This window comes from Oncorhynchus mykiss, chromosome 30, assembly GCF_057628025.1.
Source record: "Oncorhynchus mykiss isolate SJ-2025 chromosome 30, ASM5762802v1, whole genome shotgun sequence".
Classification (NCBI taxonomy): Eukaryota; Metazoa; Chordata; class Actinopteri; order Salmoniformes; family Salmonidae; genus Oncorhynchus; species Oncorhynchus mykiss.
This window is the reverse complement of record NC_143051.1, coordinates 10,317,334-10,333,451: the sequence shown is the minus strand read 5'-3', so window position 1 is coordinate 10,333,451 and position 16,118 is coordinate 10,317,334. Positions and strand designations below refer to the sequence as shown.

Sequence of the window (16,118 nt, the reverse complement as noted above, 5' to 3'; positions counted from 1 at the left end):
TCCTATGGTCATCCTTGATGTTGATGATTTGGAAAGGCACACACCTGTGTAAGGTCCCACAGTTGACAGTGCATGTCAGAGCAAAAACCAAGCCACGAGGACAAAGGAATTGTCCGTAGAGCTCCGAGACAGGATTGTGTCGAGGCACAGATCTGGAGAAGGGTACCAAAACATTTCTGCAGCATTGAAGGCCCCCAAGAACCCAGTGGCCTCCATCATTCTTCAATGGAAGATGTTTGGAACCACCAAGATTCTTCCTAGAACTGGCAGCCCAGCCAAACTGAGCAATCAGGGGAGAAGGGCCTTGGTCAGGGAGAACCTGATGGTCACTCTGACAGAGCTCCAGAGTTCCTCTGTGGAGATCGGAGAACCTTCCAGAAGGACAACAATCTCTGCAGCACACCACCAATCAGGCCTTTATGGTAGAATGGCCAGCGGAAGCCACTCCTCAGTAAAAGGCACATGACAGCCCGCTTGGAGTTTGCCAAAAGGCACCTAAAGACTCTCAGACCATAAAAAACAAAATGCTCTGGTCTGATGAAACCAATATTTAACTCTTTGGCCTGAATGCCAAGCGTCACGTCCGGATGAAACCTGGCACCATCCCTACGGTGAAACATGGTGGTGGCAGCATCATGTTATGGGGATGTTTTTCAACGGCAGGGACTGGGAGACTAGTCAGGATCGAGGGAAAGATGAACGGAGCAAAATACAGAGAGATCCTTGATAACCTGCTACAGAGCGCTCAGGACCTCCAGATTGGGGCGAAGGTTCAACTTCCAACAGTACAACCACCCTAAAGCACACAGCCAAGACAACGTAGGTGTGGCTTCGGGACAAGTCTCTGAATGTCCTTGAGTGGCCCAGCCAGAGCCTGAACCCGATATAACATCTCTGCAGAGACCTGAAAATAGCTGTATAGCGACGCTCCCCAGTCTGAGGTTCTCAAAACATTCACACACATCGTGTTTTGAAAGAACCAATAGTATGTCGTTTGGCGTATTATTGGACCATCAGGAGTCTGTGGCGGTTGGGGATGGCCCGTCACCTTTTTTGAATGACAGCCTAAGAATGCCAAGTGTGCAAAGCTGTCATCAAGGCAAAGGCTGGCTACTTTTGAAGAATCTCAAATATAAAATAATAAAAGTAACCCCTTTTTTGGTTACTGTGTTATTTCATAGCTTTGATGTCTTCGTTATTATTCTACAATGTAGAAAATATTAAAAATAAAAACCCTTGAATGAGTAGGTGTCCAAACTTTTGACTCTTACTGAATGTGTTTTCTGTTTGTAATTTGTTTTTGAGCCAAATAGATTGGAGAAGTGGTTTATCCACACATCTCCAGTTTAGATAACTCTTCATGTTTGTTTAGACATATTCACACATACACACGCCACACAGACTCACTCATACTGTCTCTCTCCCTAGGTTATACTGTCCTGTGCTCCTAACGGAGATGTTGCCAACTGTCTCGCTCTCATCCTCAATTCCATGCTGCCCGCCTCAACCCATGGTCTCCATGGCAACTCTTCCTGCTTCCCAACGGGTCACCATGGCATTCCTTCAATATGTTAATCACTACTCCAACCACCAAATAAAAGGAGTGGTCTTTGAGTCCCCTCCCCCTTTGAGACCTAACCACGCCTCCTACTCTGCTTCGCCCCACTTTGACCATAACAAGCCTAATCCCAGTGATTCTGAGACGACCTGAAGACACTACTTTGGCTATACCTCCTCTTCATTGGCAGGATTTTAAGACTACTCTGAACCACTCACTCCACCACGAGGAGAGGTTTAATACTAAAAGAAAACCAGGACTGGACTAGACTGGGTAGCTCCAGTCCTCTAGGATTGGTCCCTGCTACCAAACCTCTGCCCTATGACAATGAGAGAGCTGTGGCTGTATGAATGGAGAGAGCAGAGGGACAATCCTAGCCAATGGGACCAACAGAATCTACAGCTCTACTTCCTCTGTATCTCCAGGTCTCTTCCTTTTAGGGGTTTTATTCTAGCCTGGGTACCAGTCTGGTTCTAGGGTAGCCTGGGTACCAGTCTGGTTCTAGGTTAGCCTGGGTACCAGTCTGGTTCTAGGTTAGCCTGGGTACCAGTCTGGTTCTAGGGAAGCCTGGGTACCAGTCTGGTTCTAGGGTAGCCTGGGTACCAGTCTGTTTAGCTAACATTGCACTCCTTGTACTCATGTGTAAAACTGTTTAGCATGACAGGACTGGCAAGGAGTGGAATGATAGCTAAACAGACTGGTACCCAGACTAGTTTCATTCTAGTTGAGTTAATCTATTATAATGGACAAACACAAAGATCACTGTTTACCTCCTAATCCTGAGTCAATACTGAACCGATTCACTGAGTCATTGATTCCTCCAGGAGAGTTATCCTACCAATTACTACTGTCTGATTCATAGAGTTGATTCCTCCAGGAGAGTTATAATACTAGTTACTACTGTCTGATTCATAGAGTTGATTCCTCCAGGAGAGTTATAATACCAGTTACTACTACTGTCTGATTAATAGAGTTGATTCCTCCAGGAGAGTTATAATACTAGTTACTACTGTCTGATTCATAGAGTTGATTCCTCCAGGAGAGTTATAATCCCAGTTACTACTACTGTCTGATTCATATAGTTGATTCCTCCAGGAGAGTTATAATACCAGTTACTACTGCTGTCTGATTCATAGAGTTGATTCCTCCAGGAGAGGAATAATTAAGCAATAAGGCCCGAGGAGGTGTGGTATATGGCCAACATACCACGGCTAAGGGCTGTTCTTAGGCATGACGCACAGCTGAAACAGGAAGTGTGTGTGTGTGTGTGTGTGTGTGTGTGTGTAACGTTGCCTTTTTCAGGTGAGAGAAGTCTAAAGGCAGACTTAATATGGTGCAACGTTCTTCATAATGACTGATATGAAATAATGATTGTTTCTTTTGAAATGCCGACGTCGTTCTCCAGACTGGTATGAATAGATTTTATGCACTACATAAGGAATAGGAGGTGCATCCCAATCTCTAATTTCTTCCTAACTGTGCACTTGTTCACTTCCCTTCATTGATTTGAAAGGAAATGACTGGCACATGGCCCATGCCTACACCAAATCCAATGCTTTTCAATTTGTGTAGTAGTAGTAGTAGTGCACACTTTGGGAGGAAGTAGAGATTATTAGGGGCGGCAGATAGCCTAGTGGTTAGAGCGAATGGTTGCTAGATCGAATCCCCGAGCTGACAAAGTAAAAAAAATGCCGTTCTGCCCCTGAACAGGCAGTTAACCCACTGTTCCTAGGCCGTCATTGTAAATAAGAATTTGCTCTCAACTGATTTGCCGAGTTAAATTAAAGGTTAAATAAATAAATATAAATACAATTAGGACTCACCCAGGGTGTCATATAATACACTCTATAGGGAATATGGTATCATGATGTCTTCCACTAGGGAAGTGGTTCCCAAACTGTTTATAGTCCTGTACCCCTTCAAACAGTCAACCTCCAGCTGCGTACCCCCTCTAGCAGCAGGGTCAGCGCACTCTGAAATGTTGTTTCTTTGCCATCATTGTAAGACTGCCATACGATACATTTATTAAACATAAGAATGAGTGTGAGTTTTTGTCACAACCCAGCTCGTGGGAAGTGACAACGAGCTCTTATAGGACCAGGGCTCAAATAATAATCAATAATTATTATCTTTATTTAACCATTTTACATATAAAACCTTATTTGTTCATCGAAAATGGTGAATAACTCACCACAGGTTAATGAGAAGGGTGGGCTTGAAAGGATGCACATAACTCTGTAATGTTGGGTTGAGTCTCAGTCTTAAATCATTTTCCAGACACAGTCTGTGCCTTTATTTAGTTTTCATGCTAGTGAGGGCCGAGAATCCACTCTCACATAGGTACGTGGTTGCAAAGGGCATCAGTGTCTTAACAAAGCGATTTGCCAAGGCAGGATACTCTGAGTGCAGCCCTATCCAGAAATCTGGCAGTGACTTCTGATTATATTAAATTTTCACTGAACCGCTTGTTGCAATTTCGACGAGGCTCTCTAGTTCAGATGTCAGTAAGTGGACTGGAGGCAGGACATGAAAGGGATAACGAATCCAGTTGTTTGAGTCATCCGTTTGGGGAATGTACCTGGGTAATTGCACACCCAACTCACTCAGGTGCTTTGCTATGTCACATTCGACATTGTCCGTAAGCTTGAGTTAATTTGCACTCAAAAAAATCACGCAATGATGGAAAGACCTGTGTGTTGTCCTTGTTAATGCAGACAGATACGAGATCCAACTTCTTAATCATCGCCTCAATTAAGAGTCCGTGTAATCCTAGATTCAGATCATTCAGGTGAGAAAAAACATCACCCAGATAGGCCAGTCGTGTGAGAAACTCGTCATCATGCAAGCGGTCAGACAAGTGAAAAACATCACCCAGATTGGCCAGGCGTGTGAGAAACTCGTCATCATGCAGGAGGTCAGACAGGTGAAAATGATGGTCAGTAAAGAAAACTTTAAGCTTGTCTCTAAATGAGAAAAAAAAGGTCAATACTTTGCCCCTTGATAACCAGTGCACTTCTGTACGTTGTAAAAGCGCTACATGGTCGCTGCCCATATCATTGCATAGTGCAGAAAATACACGAGCTCAGGGGTCTCTCTAACAAAGTTAACCATTTTCACTGTAGTGTCCAAAACGTATTTCAAGCTGTCAGGCATTCCCTTGGCAGCAAGAGCCTCTTGGTGGATGCTGCAGTGGACCCAAGAGCCTCTTGGTGGATGCTGCAGTGGACCCAAGAGCCTCTTGGTGGATGCTGCAGTGTACCCAAGTGTCAGGAGCAACTGCTTGCACGTGCGTTACCACTCCACTATGTCTCCCTGTCATGGCTTTCACGCCATCAGTACAGATACAAACATGAGCAGCAGCTATGTTTGTCTACATACGGACCGTTAGTGGAATTCCCGCGAGAGAGTAACGGTGAATGTGATTGGATGTTCATTATTTGACTAGCTACCTGTATTTCACATTGTGTTGTTATTTCGCTGAACACAAGAAGGTTTAATTTTATTTTTGGCAGTGAAACGAGGCTACTCAGGCAAGAAAAAAAAAACTCAAACATATAGACCCTTTGGAAAATTATAAATGTGCTGTTTGAAAATGTGAAAAAACGTTTTTTTAAAATACAATATTTTTTGTTGTTGGTGAATCATATTTTTATTTGGCGTAACCCCCGACAACATTGCAGAATAGGGTGTCATGGATACAGTTCAGAAACAGGACGGAGGACAAAAGAGAACACTTATTTACTGAGGTAGAAGATTGGTTCACTTTATGGGACCACACAATCATTTAACCCAAACACACACCCTCTCTCACTCTCTCTCGCTGGTTGCGCTCCCAACACTTAAGACACACCCTATCCCCTCAACCCTCAAATTAAGTGGACACTTCTGATGACGTCTGATGAGTATTCAAGGGAGGAAGGAATGATTTTTAAATGGACCACCCTTGGCAGGGAAATTTGTCACTCGTTCATCCCGAGATGATTGTGTTTTCAGCCACCGGTAGCTTGTGGGTGCGTTATATGCGCTACAGTCAATTATGAGTGCATGTCTACTTATATTAAATATATAATTATTAATATACGCCTATGATAGCTAGTAAATGAATTGGCTAAGTAATGTTAGCCTTCCCAGCTGGAACTTCTGAAGAATCATTAATATTTTTTCTCTACAATTTCCAAAAGATAACCAAACAAAAACATATGTACTTTTTACGAGACGTGTTTGTGCCGTCATGTGCATTAGTAGCACCATTTCTACCTTATTTCCATTTGTTTTTACTGTTTTTATGTTGACTTCTCCATTGATGTTGTTTTTACTGTTTTTATGTTGACTTCTCCATTGATGTTGTTTTTACTGTTTTTATGTTGACTTCTCCATTGATGTTGTTTTTACTGTTTTTATGTTGACTTCTCCATTGATGTTGTTTTTACTGTTTTTATGTTGACTTCTCCATTGATGTTGTTTTTAAGTTTTCGCTGACAAGATGTACAATCGTCGTGAATTGAATTATGGGGAGTTTCGGGCCCAGGAGTGAACATTATTGTACACTAGCTAAGCCGACTAAAAAACGAGGGCTGAGGGGCTTACGTTGCTAACTTCCTTTGCTTGGCTAATCATTTGGACCGCCTTCCAAGATGGCGACGGGGATTTCCCCAAGGGCATAAGGCGAGGGTAAGTGGACGAGGGTAAGTGGACGAGGGTGTATCTTAAGTGTTTGGACTGCAACCTCTCTCTCACACACCTTAGTCCTGGTCGTACACCCTGCCGTAGAGACATGCGGTCACTAGTCCGACGGTCATCCCTGAGTGTTCCATGGCCACGCGACCATCTGCGGTCGTCTTGACCTGGTCAGGTTGTTCTAGAACCATGCCGCTACCTAGCAACGACGGGTAAACGTAACGGGTTCTGAACTTCCCCTCCAATAGGAAGTCAACTCTCGACTCTGCCTCCTCCACTTCTTGTCCACAGGAGCTGACCTCCGACCCCAAACAGCGGACCAACGCGCACACCTGGAGGGGGAGGGGTTAATCATTAATACCATGCATGAACTGTTGTACTACTGCAAGAGAACTGGTATACTGTATACTTGCAAGTGAAACTAGAAGTTGAATACTAACAAATGCTGCAAGTATACACAGTGCAGGAGTCCTCCAAGCAGTTCCAAATGGAAGTTGTAATGTTTACCAGTTCTACTCAGTATACCAGTTCTACTCAGTATACCAGTTCTACTCAGTATACAGTTTACCAGTTCTACTCAGTATAAATGTAAACGTTGGTCCCTACCTGTACATTGTAGCGCCCGTTAACTGTGTGAGTGCCAGAGAACGCTCCTAGAGCATAGAGCTCCGTATTGCCCCCCTGTGTGGAGCGTCGGTACTGCAGGTGGCAGCAGAAACGACCGTCACACACAGTCAGCTGGCCCTCTGAACCACTCAGCAGGAGGAAGGAGAAGGGATCATACATCATAGAGGAGGTGAAAGGAAAGGGGGATGAGGGAGAGAAGGCAGGAGGAGAGGTAGAGAGAGAATCCTCCTGGCAGTGTTGGCTCTCCTGTAGACAGAACCCAGAGTTGCCCTCCCTCTGTCCAGACAGAGGCTTAGGTGACCTGGTATAAGCAGTCTGTCCTCCTGCCTCCCCCTCTCCCCTTGCAGTCTCTCCTCCTGCCTCTCCTTCTGCCTCTCCCTCTCCTCTTGCAGTCTGTCCTCCTGCCTCCCCCTCTCCTCTTGCAGTCTCTCCTCCTGCCTCCCCCTCTCCTCCTGCCTCCCCCTCTCTCCTTGCAGTCTCTCCTCCTGCCTCCCCCTCTCCTCTTGCAGTCTTTCCTCCTGCCTCCCCCTCTCCCCTTGTAGTCTCTCCTCCTGCCTCCCCCTCTCCCTCTCCTCCTGCCTGCCCCTTGGCCCTCGTCTCTGTTCCCAGCCAGGCAGTGTCCAGTACAGGTATCCTCAGCACCAGCAGCCTCCCCTCCTCTGGCTGCCCAGCCCTGGCATGGTGGTAGATGGCAGTACCAGGGGTGAAGATGCCACTTCCTGTCATACCCAGGCTGTCTGCCCTGATGTTAGCCGCCAGCAGAGTGGTGTTAGCTCCCAGACTGAAGGCTCTCTGGAACTGAACGGCTGACAGCAGAGGAAGCTGGTTCATCCAGGCTGTAGGGTAGACCATCTGTCTGACACCCTGAGGAGAAATATAAAGATAGACACATTAACACAGAGACATTAACACAGACACATTAACACAGAGACATTAACACAGAGACATTAACACAGAGACATTAACACAGACACATTAACACAGAGACATTAACACAGAGACATTAACACAGACACATTAACACAGACACATTAACACAGACACATTAACACAGAGACATTAACACAGAGACATTAACACAGAGACATTAACACAGAGACATTAACACAGAGACATTAACACAGAGACATTAACACAGAGACATTAACACAGACACATTAACACAGAGACATTAACACAGACACATTAACACAGAGACATTAACACAGAGACATTAACACAGAGACATTAACACAGACACATTAACACAGACACATTAACACAGACACATTAACACAGACACATTAACACAGACACATTAACACAGAGACATTAACACAGAGACATTAACACAGAGACATTAACACAGACTGTTAACTTCATTTTGGATGCATAATCAAACATTGTGGGGGAAAAAGGTGTGTGTGTGTGTGTTTGTATAATAATCATTTGGTGAGAGCTTATATTTGTCCTATTACACCTGTGTGTATTTATATACGTGTGTGAATTGTAAAATTGTAACATCTCCTACTCTCCCTGATACACCCTCAGAGTGCAGGTCACAGCCAGGGTCTGCCATCGACAACAGCGATGCAGGAACAATTCGGGTTAAGTATCATAAAACCTTTTGGTTACTGGCCCAACGCTCTAACCACAGGGCTACCTGCCGCCCTCTGAGCTTCCTGTACGTACCTGCTCCAGTAGTCTGACCGTAGGGTCATGGAACAGGATGTCGAAGCAGGTGAACACTCCAAACCGTCCGGCGAACGGTGTGTCAAAGGTCACCACCTCTAGTGTGGGCGGGGCATCGAAGGCCTTCTCAAAGTACAGGTTGTGTTTGTGATAGCGTGCCGCCAGGGAACCATCCCACCTGCAGTGAATGGGACAACAAACATTTATTTTTCATCTATCTATAACTCAACTCATTGTGTAAAAAATTATAATACAATTATTATTAAACATACAGTACATACAGAGAATGGCTCATGGTGGGGCGCGTTTTAAATGAACGCCTCTTAACAATATAGCACAAACATCATCCCTGTATATAATGTCATTACCCTATTCCAGGAGCACAAACATCATCCCTGTATATAATGTCATTACCCTATTCCAGGAGCACAAACATCATCCCTGTATATAATGTCATTACCCTATTCCAGGAGCACAAACATCATCCCTGTATATAATGTCATTACCCTATTCCAGGAGCACAAACATCATCCCTGTATATAATGTAATTTCCCTATTCCAAGAGCACAAACATCATCCCTGTATATAATGTCATTACCCTATTCCAGGAGCACAAACATCATCCCTGTATATAATGTCATTTCCCTATTCTCTTAACAATATAGCACAAACATCATCCCTGTATATAATGTAATTTCCCTATTCTCTTAACAATATAGCACAAACATCATCCCTGTATATAATGTAATTTCCCTATTCTCTTAACAATATAGCACAAACATCATCCCTGTATATAATGTCATTTCCCTATTCAAGAGCACAAACATCATCCCTGTATATAATGTCATTTCCCTATTCAAGAGCACAAACATCATCCCTGTATATAAACACAATATAATGTCATTTCCAAGAGAACCTCTGGAGGTTTTGGAAAACCTGGAACTCCCTGTCCACCTTTTATTCTCTAGCGGCACATGAACAACGTGTTCAAAACAGAAGCAACACCGGTAACCTGAAGACTACATCAGTGTTGAACTGCCAGCGCCCATCGTGGGGGCAGGTGGGGTGAGAGGTCTGGCGGCAGGGCTGGAGGTCAGCCGTGTTGGCCACCAGGTACAGACGGTGACGTCGTGCCATGCAGCTCAACCTCTGGAGGACCTGAGAGAGAACAGGACAGAATACACATTTGACGATATTTGATCCCCCCAAAAAATAGACCAAAAGACACAGTGTACAAAACATTAGGAACACCTGCTCTTTCCATTACAGACTGACCAGGTGGAAGCAATGACATCCTTATTGATGTCACTTGTTAAATCCACTTCAATCAGTGTAGCTGAAGGGGAGACAGGTTAATGAAGAACTTTTAAGCCTTGAGACAATTGAGACATGGATTGTGTACAGAATGTGTGTCATTCAGAGCGAATGGGCAAGACAAAAGATGTAAGTGCCTTTAAACAGGATATGGTAGTAGGTACCTTTAAACAGGATATGGTAGTAGGTGCCTTTAAACAGGATATGGTAGTAGGTACCTTTGAACAGGATATGGTAGTAGGTACCTTTAAACAGGATATGGTAGTAGGTACCTTTAAACAGGATATGGTAGTAGGTGCCTTTAAACAGGATATGGTAGTAGGTACCTTTAAACAGGATATGGTAGTAGGTGCCTTTAAACAGGATATGGTAGTAGGTACCTTTAAACAGGATATGGTAGTAGGTGCCTTTGAACAGGATATGGTAGTAGGTACCTTTAAACAGGATATGGTAGTAGGTGCCTTTAAACAGGATATGGTAGTAGGTACCTTTAAACAGGATATGGTAGTAGGTGCCTTTGAACAGGATATGGTAGTAGGTACCTTTAAACAGGATATGGTAGTAGGTGCCTTTAAACAGGATATGGTAGTAGGTGCCAAGCGCACCTGTTTGTGTCAAGAACTGCAACGCTGCTGAGTTTTTCACGCTCAACGGTTTCCCGTGTGTATCAAGAATGGTCCACCACCCAAAGGACATCCAACCAACTTGACACAACTGTGAGAAGCATTGGAGTCAACATGGGCCAGCATCCCTGTGGAACGCTTTCAACACCTTGTAGAGTCCATGCCTCGATGAACTGCAACTCAATATTAGGAAGGTGTTCTTTATGTTTTGTACACCAAGTGTAAGTATGTGTGTGTGTCCTGAAGACCATCCTCTGGAAATATTGATCATTTATTTGAGACACGCGCCCGGCAGAAAGACGCATCAATCTCAAATAAAGCATGTAAACTCTGTGTTGTTGTTTATTGTTTACTCCATGTGTAACTCTGTGTTGTTGTTTTGTTTATTGTTTACTCCATGTGTAACTGTTGTTGTTTTGTTTATTGTTTACTCCATGTGTAACTGTGTTGTTGTTTATTGTTTACTCCATGTGTAACTCTGTGTTGTTGTTTTGTTTATTGTTGATTTATTATTATTATTTATCTTTCAGTTCTATGCGCTAATTTCTTTAACTGCCAATAGATCAGTGTATCAGAGTGTCCATATGGCTGAGGCTGGTATTCTTGCCTTAGTTGAATTTTAACTTAAATATTTTTCCGATTTTTATGATTAACCACGTGACAATGATTCTGAGAAATTAAAACGTTACTATTGAAATGAAAGTGTTCCACGAAAATGCGCATATAAAAATAATCATAACTGGCACAAAGATCGGTAGAAATGGTAGGATAAATTGTAAGCTTCCCCAAACTTGAAACTCACGAGCTGCCTATTGCCTCTACTATAACACTGTTTAAAAAAAACATTGTGAACGTTCATGCGCTTGCACACACAGGAGGTCCCCTGAAAAAAAGGTACCCGCATATAGAAATCAAAGGCCCGCCCAACTGATTCGTTCTGGATCCGGCTCTGTACATACCTCAGTATGGGTGTGTCTGTCTGTCTGTGTACAGGGGTTCCAGTCCTCAGACTGTGGGTCAGGGATGGTCTCTAGGTAAGCAGAGATGGACAGACGACTGAAGTTAAACCCCTGAAGACCATCCTCTGGAAATACTATGATCTGTGCCCCCTGAAAGAGAGAGAATTAGGGAAACGGGTGAGACTCGAAAGGGAGAAGAGAGCTTTAAAGCTAACTCCAGCCCTTAAAGCAAGATTGATGTGTATCCTTCCTGTCAAAGACAAGTGTAACCCAGTCCTGAAGAGTTTAGCGGCAGGGTGTGCAGGCTTTAGTTCCAGCCCTGCACTAACACATCTGGTTATGTTAAATCAAAGAGAAGACACCCCCCCTCTAAATGTAGCCAACCTGTTCCGCAGCTCGCGCGGCCTGCTCCTCGTACACATCCAGGTTGCTCATCATGTGCTTGAGCGCCGCGGCCCGGGACAGAGGTACGTGCGGCTCCGGGTTCAGAATAACCCGGTGCTCGTATACCGCAGCCACGTAGGATTGTCCGGGAGTCCCCTCTGACCTGTCCCCAGCCCGAGTTAACGTTACGGGGAACCGACAAAGAACAGCCACCGCCGCCACGGCCTGGAGGACACGGAGGGCCATGGCTGACTGACCAGAGCCCGGGATAGATGGGGAACTCTGATAGGGAGGACCGGTCAGTACGAGTTCAATGGTCACTCAGTCCAAAGTTCTCAACACTCGTTAAACAAATAAAAACGCGAGTTTGTTTCTAATTCTGACCTGTTTCACAAAAGTATAGCTGTTGATAGAATGGATGCAATATTAACACGTTGTTGTTACATTAACTAGCTACTGTAGCTATGTCTAATAAATGTTTGTTGTTGTTTCTACTGCCCCGTCTTCTTCTTCTTTAAGTGTTTATGGCAGACTATTGCTGTGTTGCCGGCTCCTACTTACTGTGCGGAGTATGGTTGAAAAGTGCATCTGACATCGTTCCTGCCTTCGGTGATAGGCTGTTGGCTTGTCTGAGGGCGTGTTCTTCAGTCTGAACCCATGCAGCGCTGCGGTATGACCGCTAGGGGGCAGCAGCTCACTGTAAATATACAGTAGGCAAATATACATATTTTTTTAGCCAGTATTTTTGTATTCTAGGATGCTGGTTCGGGTTCCTGTTTTTTGAGCTTGTGGGAGATCTGTCGACGTGCTGTTGAGCACGACGTTGCCACTGGTTGCTTCTGTGTATCGCTCTAGATGGGAGTCTGTTAGATGACTGAATGTGATGTAGATGTTGAGCGCCTTCACTGAAAGTAGATTGTATTTTTTAATATTCAATATAAAAATCTATAAATGTATATATAGATGAGAAATAAAAAGTCACATCTACAGTGGTTCTTCCTTTAGAAATTGCGTCAGGCTCCAGCACAGCTGCTGTGTTTATTTATTTATTTTATGTAACCAATATTGAACTGGGCAGGTCAGTGAGCACCTGTACATACCTCAGTGTGGGTGTCAAATCGAATCAAATCAAATTTTATTTGTCACATACACATGGTTAGCAGATGTTAATGCAAGTGTAGCGAAATGCTTGTGCTTCTAGTTCCGACAATGCAGTAATAACCAACAAGTAATCTAACTAACAATTCCAAAACTACTGTCTTGTACACAGTGTAAGGGGATAAAGAATATGTACATAAGGATATATGAATGAGTGATGGTACAGAGCAGCATAGGCAAGATACAGTAGATGGTATCGAGTACAGTATATACATATGAGATGAGTACGTAAACAAAGTGGCATAGTTAAAGTGGCTAGTGATACATGTATTACATAAGGATACAGTCGATGATATAGAGTACAGTATATACGTATGCATATGAGATGAATAATGTAGGGTAAGTAACATTATATAAGGTAGCATTGTTTAAAGTGGCTAGTGATATATTTACATCATTTCCCATCAATTCCCGTTATTAAAGTGGCTGGAGTTGAGTCAGTGTCAGTGTGTTGGCAGCAGCCACTCAATGTTAGTGGTGGCTGTTTAACAGTCTGATGGCCTTGAGATAGAAGCTGTTTTTCAGTCTCTCGGTCCCAGCTTTGATGCACCTGTACTGACCTCGCCTTCTGAATGATAGCGGGGTGAACAGGCAGTGGCTCGGGTGGTTGATGTCCTTGATGATCTTTATGGCCTTCCTGTGACATCGGGTGGTGTAGGTGTCCTGGAGGGCAGGTAGTTTGCCCCCGGTGATGCGTTGTGCAGACCTCACCACCCTCTGGAGAGCCTTACGGTTGAGGGCGGAGCAGTTGCCGTACCAGGCGGTGATACAGCCCGCCAGGATGCTCTCGATTGTGCATCTGTAGAAGTTTGTGAGTGCTTTTGGTGACAAGCCGAATTTCTTCAGCCTCCTGAGGTTGAAGAGGCGCTGCTGCGCCTTCTTCACAATGCTGTCTGTGTGTGTGGACCAATTCAGTTTGTCTGTGATGTGTATGCCGAGGAACTTAAAACTTGCTACCCTCTCCACTACTGTTCCATCGATGTGGATAGGGGGGTGTTCCCTCTGCTGTTTCCTGAAGTCCACAATCATCTCCTTAGTTTTGTTGACGTTGAGTGTGAGGTTATTTTCCTGACACCACACTCCGAGGGCCCTCACCTCCTCCCTGTAGGCCGTCTCGTCGTTGTTGGTAATCAAGCCTACCACTGTCGTGTCGTCCGCAAACTCGATGATTGAGTTGGAGGCGTGCGTGGCCACGCAGTCGTGGGTGAACAGGGAGTACAGGAGAGGGCTCAGAACGCACCCTTGTGGGGCCCCAGTGTTGAGGATCAGCGGGGAGGAGATGTTGTTGCCTACCCTCACCACCTGGGGGCGGCCCGTCAGGAAGTCCAGTACCCAGTTGCACAGGGCGGGGTCGAGACCCAGGGTCTCGAGCTTGATGACGAGCTTGGAGGGTACTATGGTGTTGAATGCCGAGCTGTAGTCAATGAACAGCATTCTCACATAGGTATTCCTCTTGTCCAGATGGGTTAGGGCGGTGTGCAGTGTGGTTGAGATTGCATCGTCTGTGGACCTATTTGGGCGGTAAGCAAATTGGAGTGGGTCTAGGGTGTCAGGTAGGGTGGAGGTGATATGGTCCTTGACTAGTCTCTCAAAGCACTTCATGATGACGGAAGTGAGTGCTACGGGGCGGTAGTCGTTTAGCTCAGTTACCTTAGCTTTCTTGGGAACAGGAACAATGGTGGCCCTCTTGGGTGTGTCTGTCTGTCTGTGTACAGGGGTTCCAGTCCTCAGACTGTGGGTCAGGGATGGTCTCTAGGTAAGCAGAGATGGACAGACGACTGAAGTTAAACCCCTGAAGACCATCCTCTGGAAATACTATGATCTGAGCCCCCTGAAAGAGAGAAGGGCTTTGAAAGGCTGGTCATGGCTCACATCAACAGCATCCTCCCACGATACCCTGGACCCACTCTAATTAGCATACCGCCCCAACAGATCCACAGATGACGCAATCTCAATCTCACTCCACACTGCCCTTTCTCACCTGGACAAAAGGAACACCTATGTGAGAATGCTGTTCATTGACTACAGCTCAGCGTTCAACACCATAGTGCCCACGAAGCTCATCACTAAGCTAAGGACCCTGGGACTAAACACCTCCCTCTGCAACTGGATCCTGGACTTCCTGACTGGCCGCCCCCAGATGGTAAGGGTAGGTCTGCCACGCTTATCCTCAACACTGGGGCCCCTCAGGGGTGTATACTTAGTCTCCTCCTGTACTCTCTGTTCACCCATGACTGCATGGCCAAACACGACTCCAACGCCATCATTAAGATTGCTGACGACACAATGTGGTAGGTCTGATCACCAACAACGATGAGACGGCCTACAGGGAGGAGGTAAGAGAACTGGCAGTGTGGTGCGAGAACAACAACCTCTCCCTCAATGTGAGCAAGACAAAGGAGCTGATCGTGGCCTACAGGAAAAGGCGGGTCGAACAGGCCCCCATTAAAATCGAAGGGACTGAAGTGGAGCGGGTCGAGAGTTTCAAGTTCCTTGGTGTCCACATCTCCAACGAACTATCATGGTCCAAACATACCAAGACAGTCGGGAAGAGGGCACGACAAAACCTTTTCCCCCTCAGGAGACTGAAAAGACTTGGTATGGGTCCTCTGATCCTAAAAATATATTCTACTCAATCCATAGGCTTCATTAATGTCATTCAGACTGTTGTGAAGTCAATACAACAAGCTGTGATAGCTGAGGTTAATGGCTAGGTTCTGAACTAATATTTATTCCAAACGTTTTAGGGTTCATACCCAGATCAGCTACATAGCTAGCTACACATCCATAGGCATACAGGTATTTTTATCCTCTACTGCACAATAAGCAAGGAAATAGTTAGCTAGCTACATTACTTCAGCTGCATTGCATGTGAAATATCAGCAAGGCAAGCTTACAAAATTGCACATTCATTTAGCAGTAAATGCTTTAGCTAGCTAGATTCTTTACATCCACTGTTTCACAAGACGATAGCCTGGTTTGCTGGTTTATATTGAGATATAGTATTGAGATAAACTTTTGTTATTGACCAAATACTTATTTTTCACCATAATTTGCAAATAAATTCATTAAAAATCCTACAATGTGATTTTCTGGATGTTTTATTCTCATTTTGTCTGTCATAGTTGATGTGTACCTATGATGAAA

The 16,118-nt window shown here is 44.7% G+C and overlaps 1 protein-coding gene across 2 annotated transcripts; it reads right to left on the bottom strand.

Moving 5' to 3' along the window:
* Positions 1 to 5,990: 5,990 nt before the first annotated feature.
* LOC110489374 (biotinidase) lies at positions 5,991 to 12,402 on the bottom strand. 2 transcript variants are annotated; one of them, XM_090228337.1, is made up of 6 exons: positions 11,814 to 12,402; positions 11,430 to 11,579; positions 9,546 to 9,691; positions 8,534 to 8,711; positions 6,842 to 7,726; positions 5,991 to 6,567 (listed from the first exon to the last, which is right to left on the bottom strand). In XM_090228337.1, the coding sequence occupies exons 1-6, from the start codon at positions 12,057 to 12,059 to the stop codon at positions 6,301 to 6,303; spliced, it is 1,872 nt and encodes a 623-aa protein (XP_090084463.1). In that variant the 5' UTR covers positions 12,060 to 12,402; the 3' UTR covers positions 5,991 to 6,300. The 2 variants fall into 2 exon arrangements, with proteins under 2 accessions (XP_090084463.1, XP_090084464.1); XM_090228338.1 differs by having other exon boundaries at positions 6,349 to 6,567; positions 7,591 to 7,726.
* Positions 12,403 to 16,118: the final 3,716 nt, after the last annotated feature.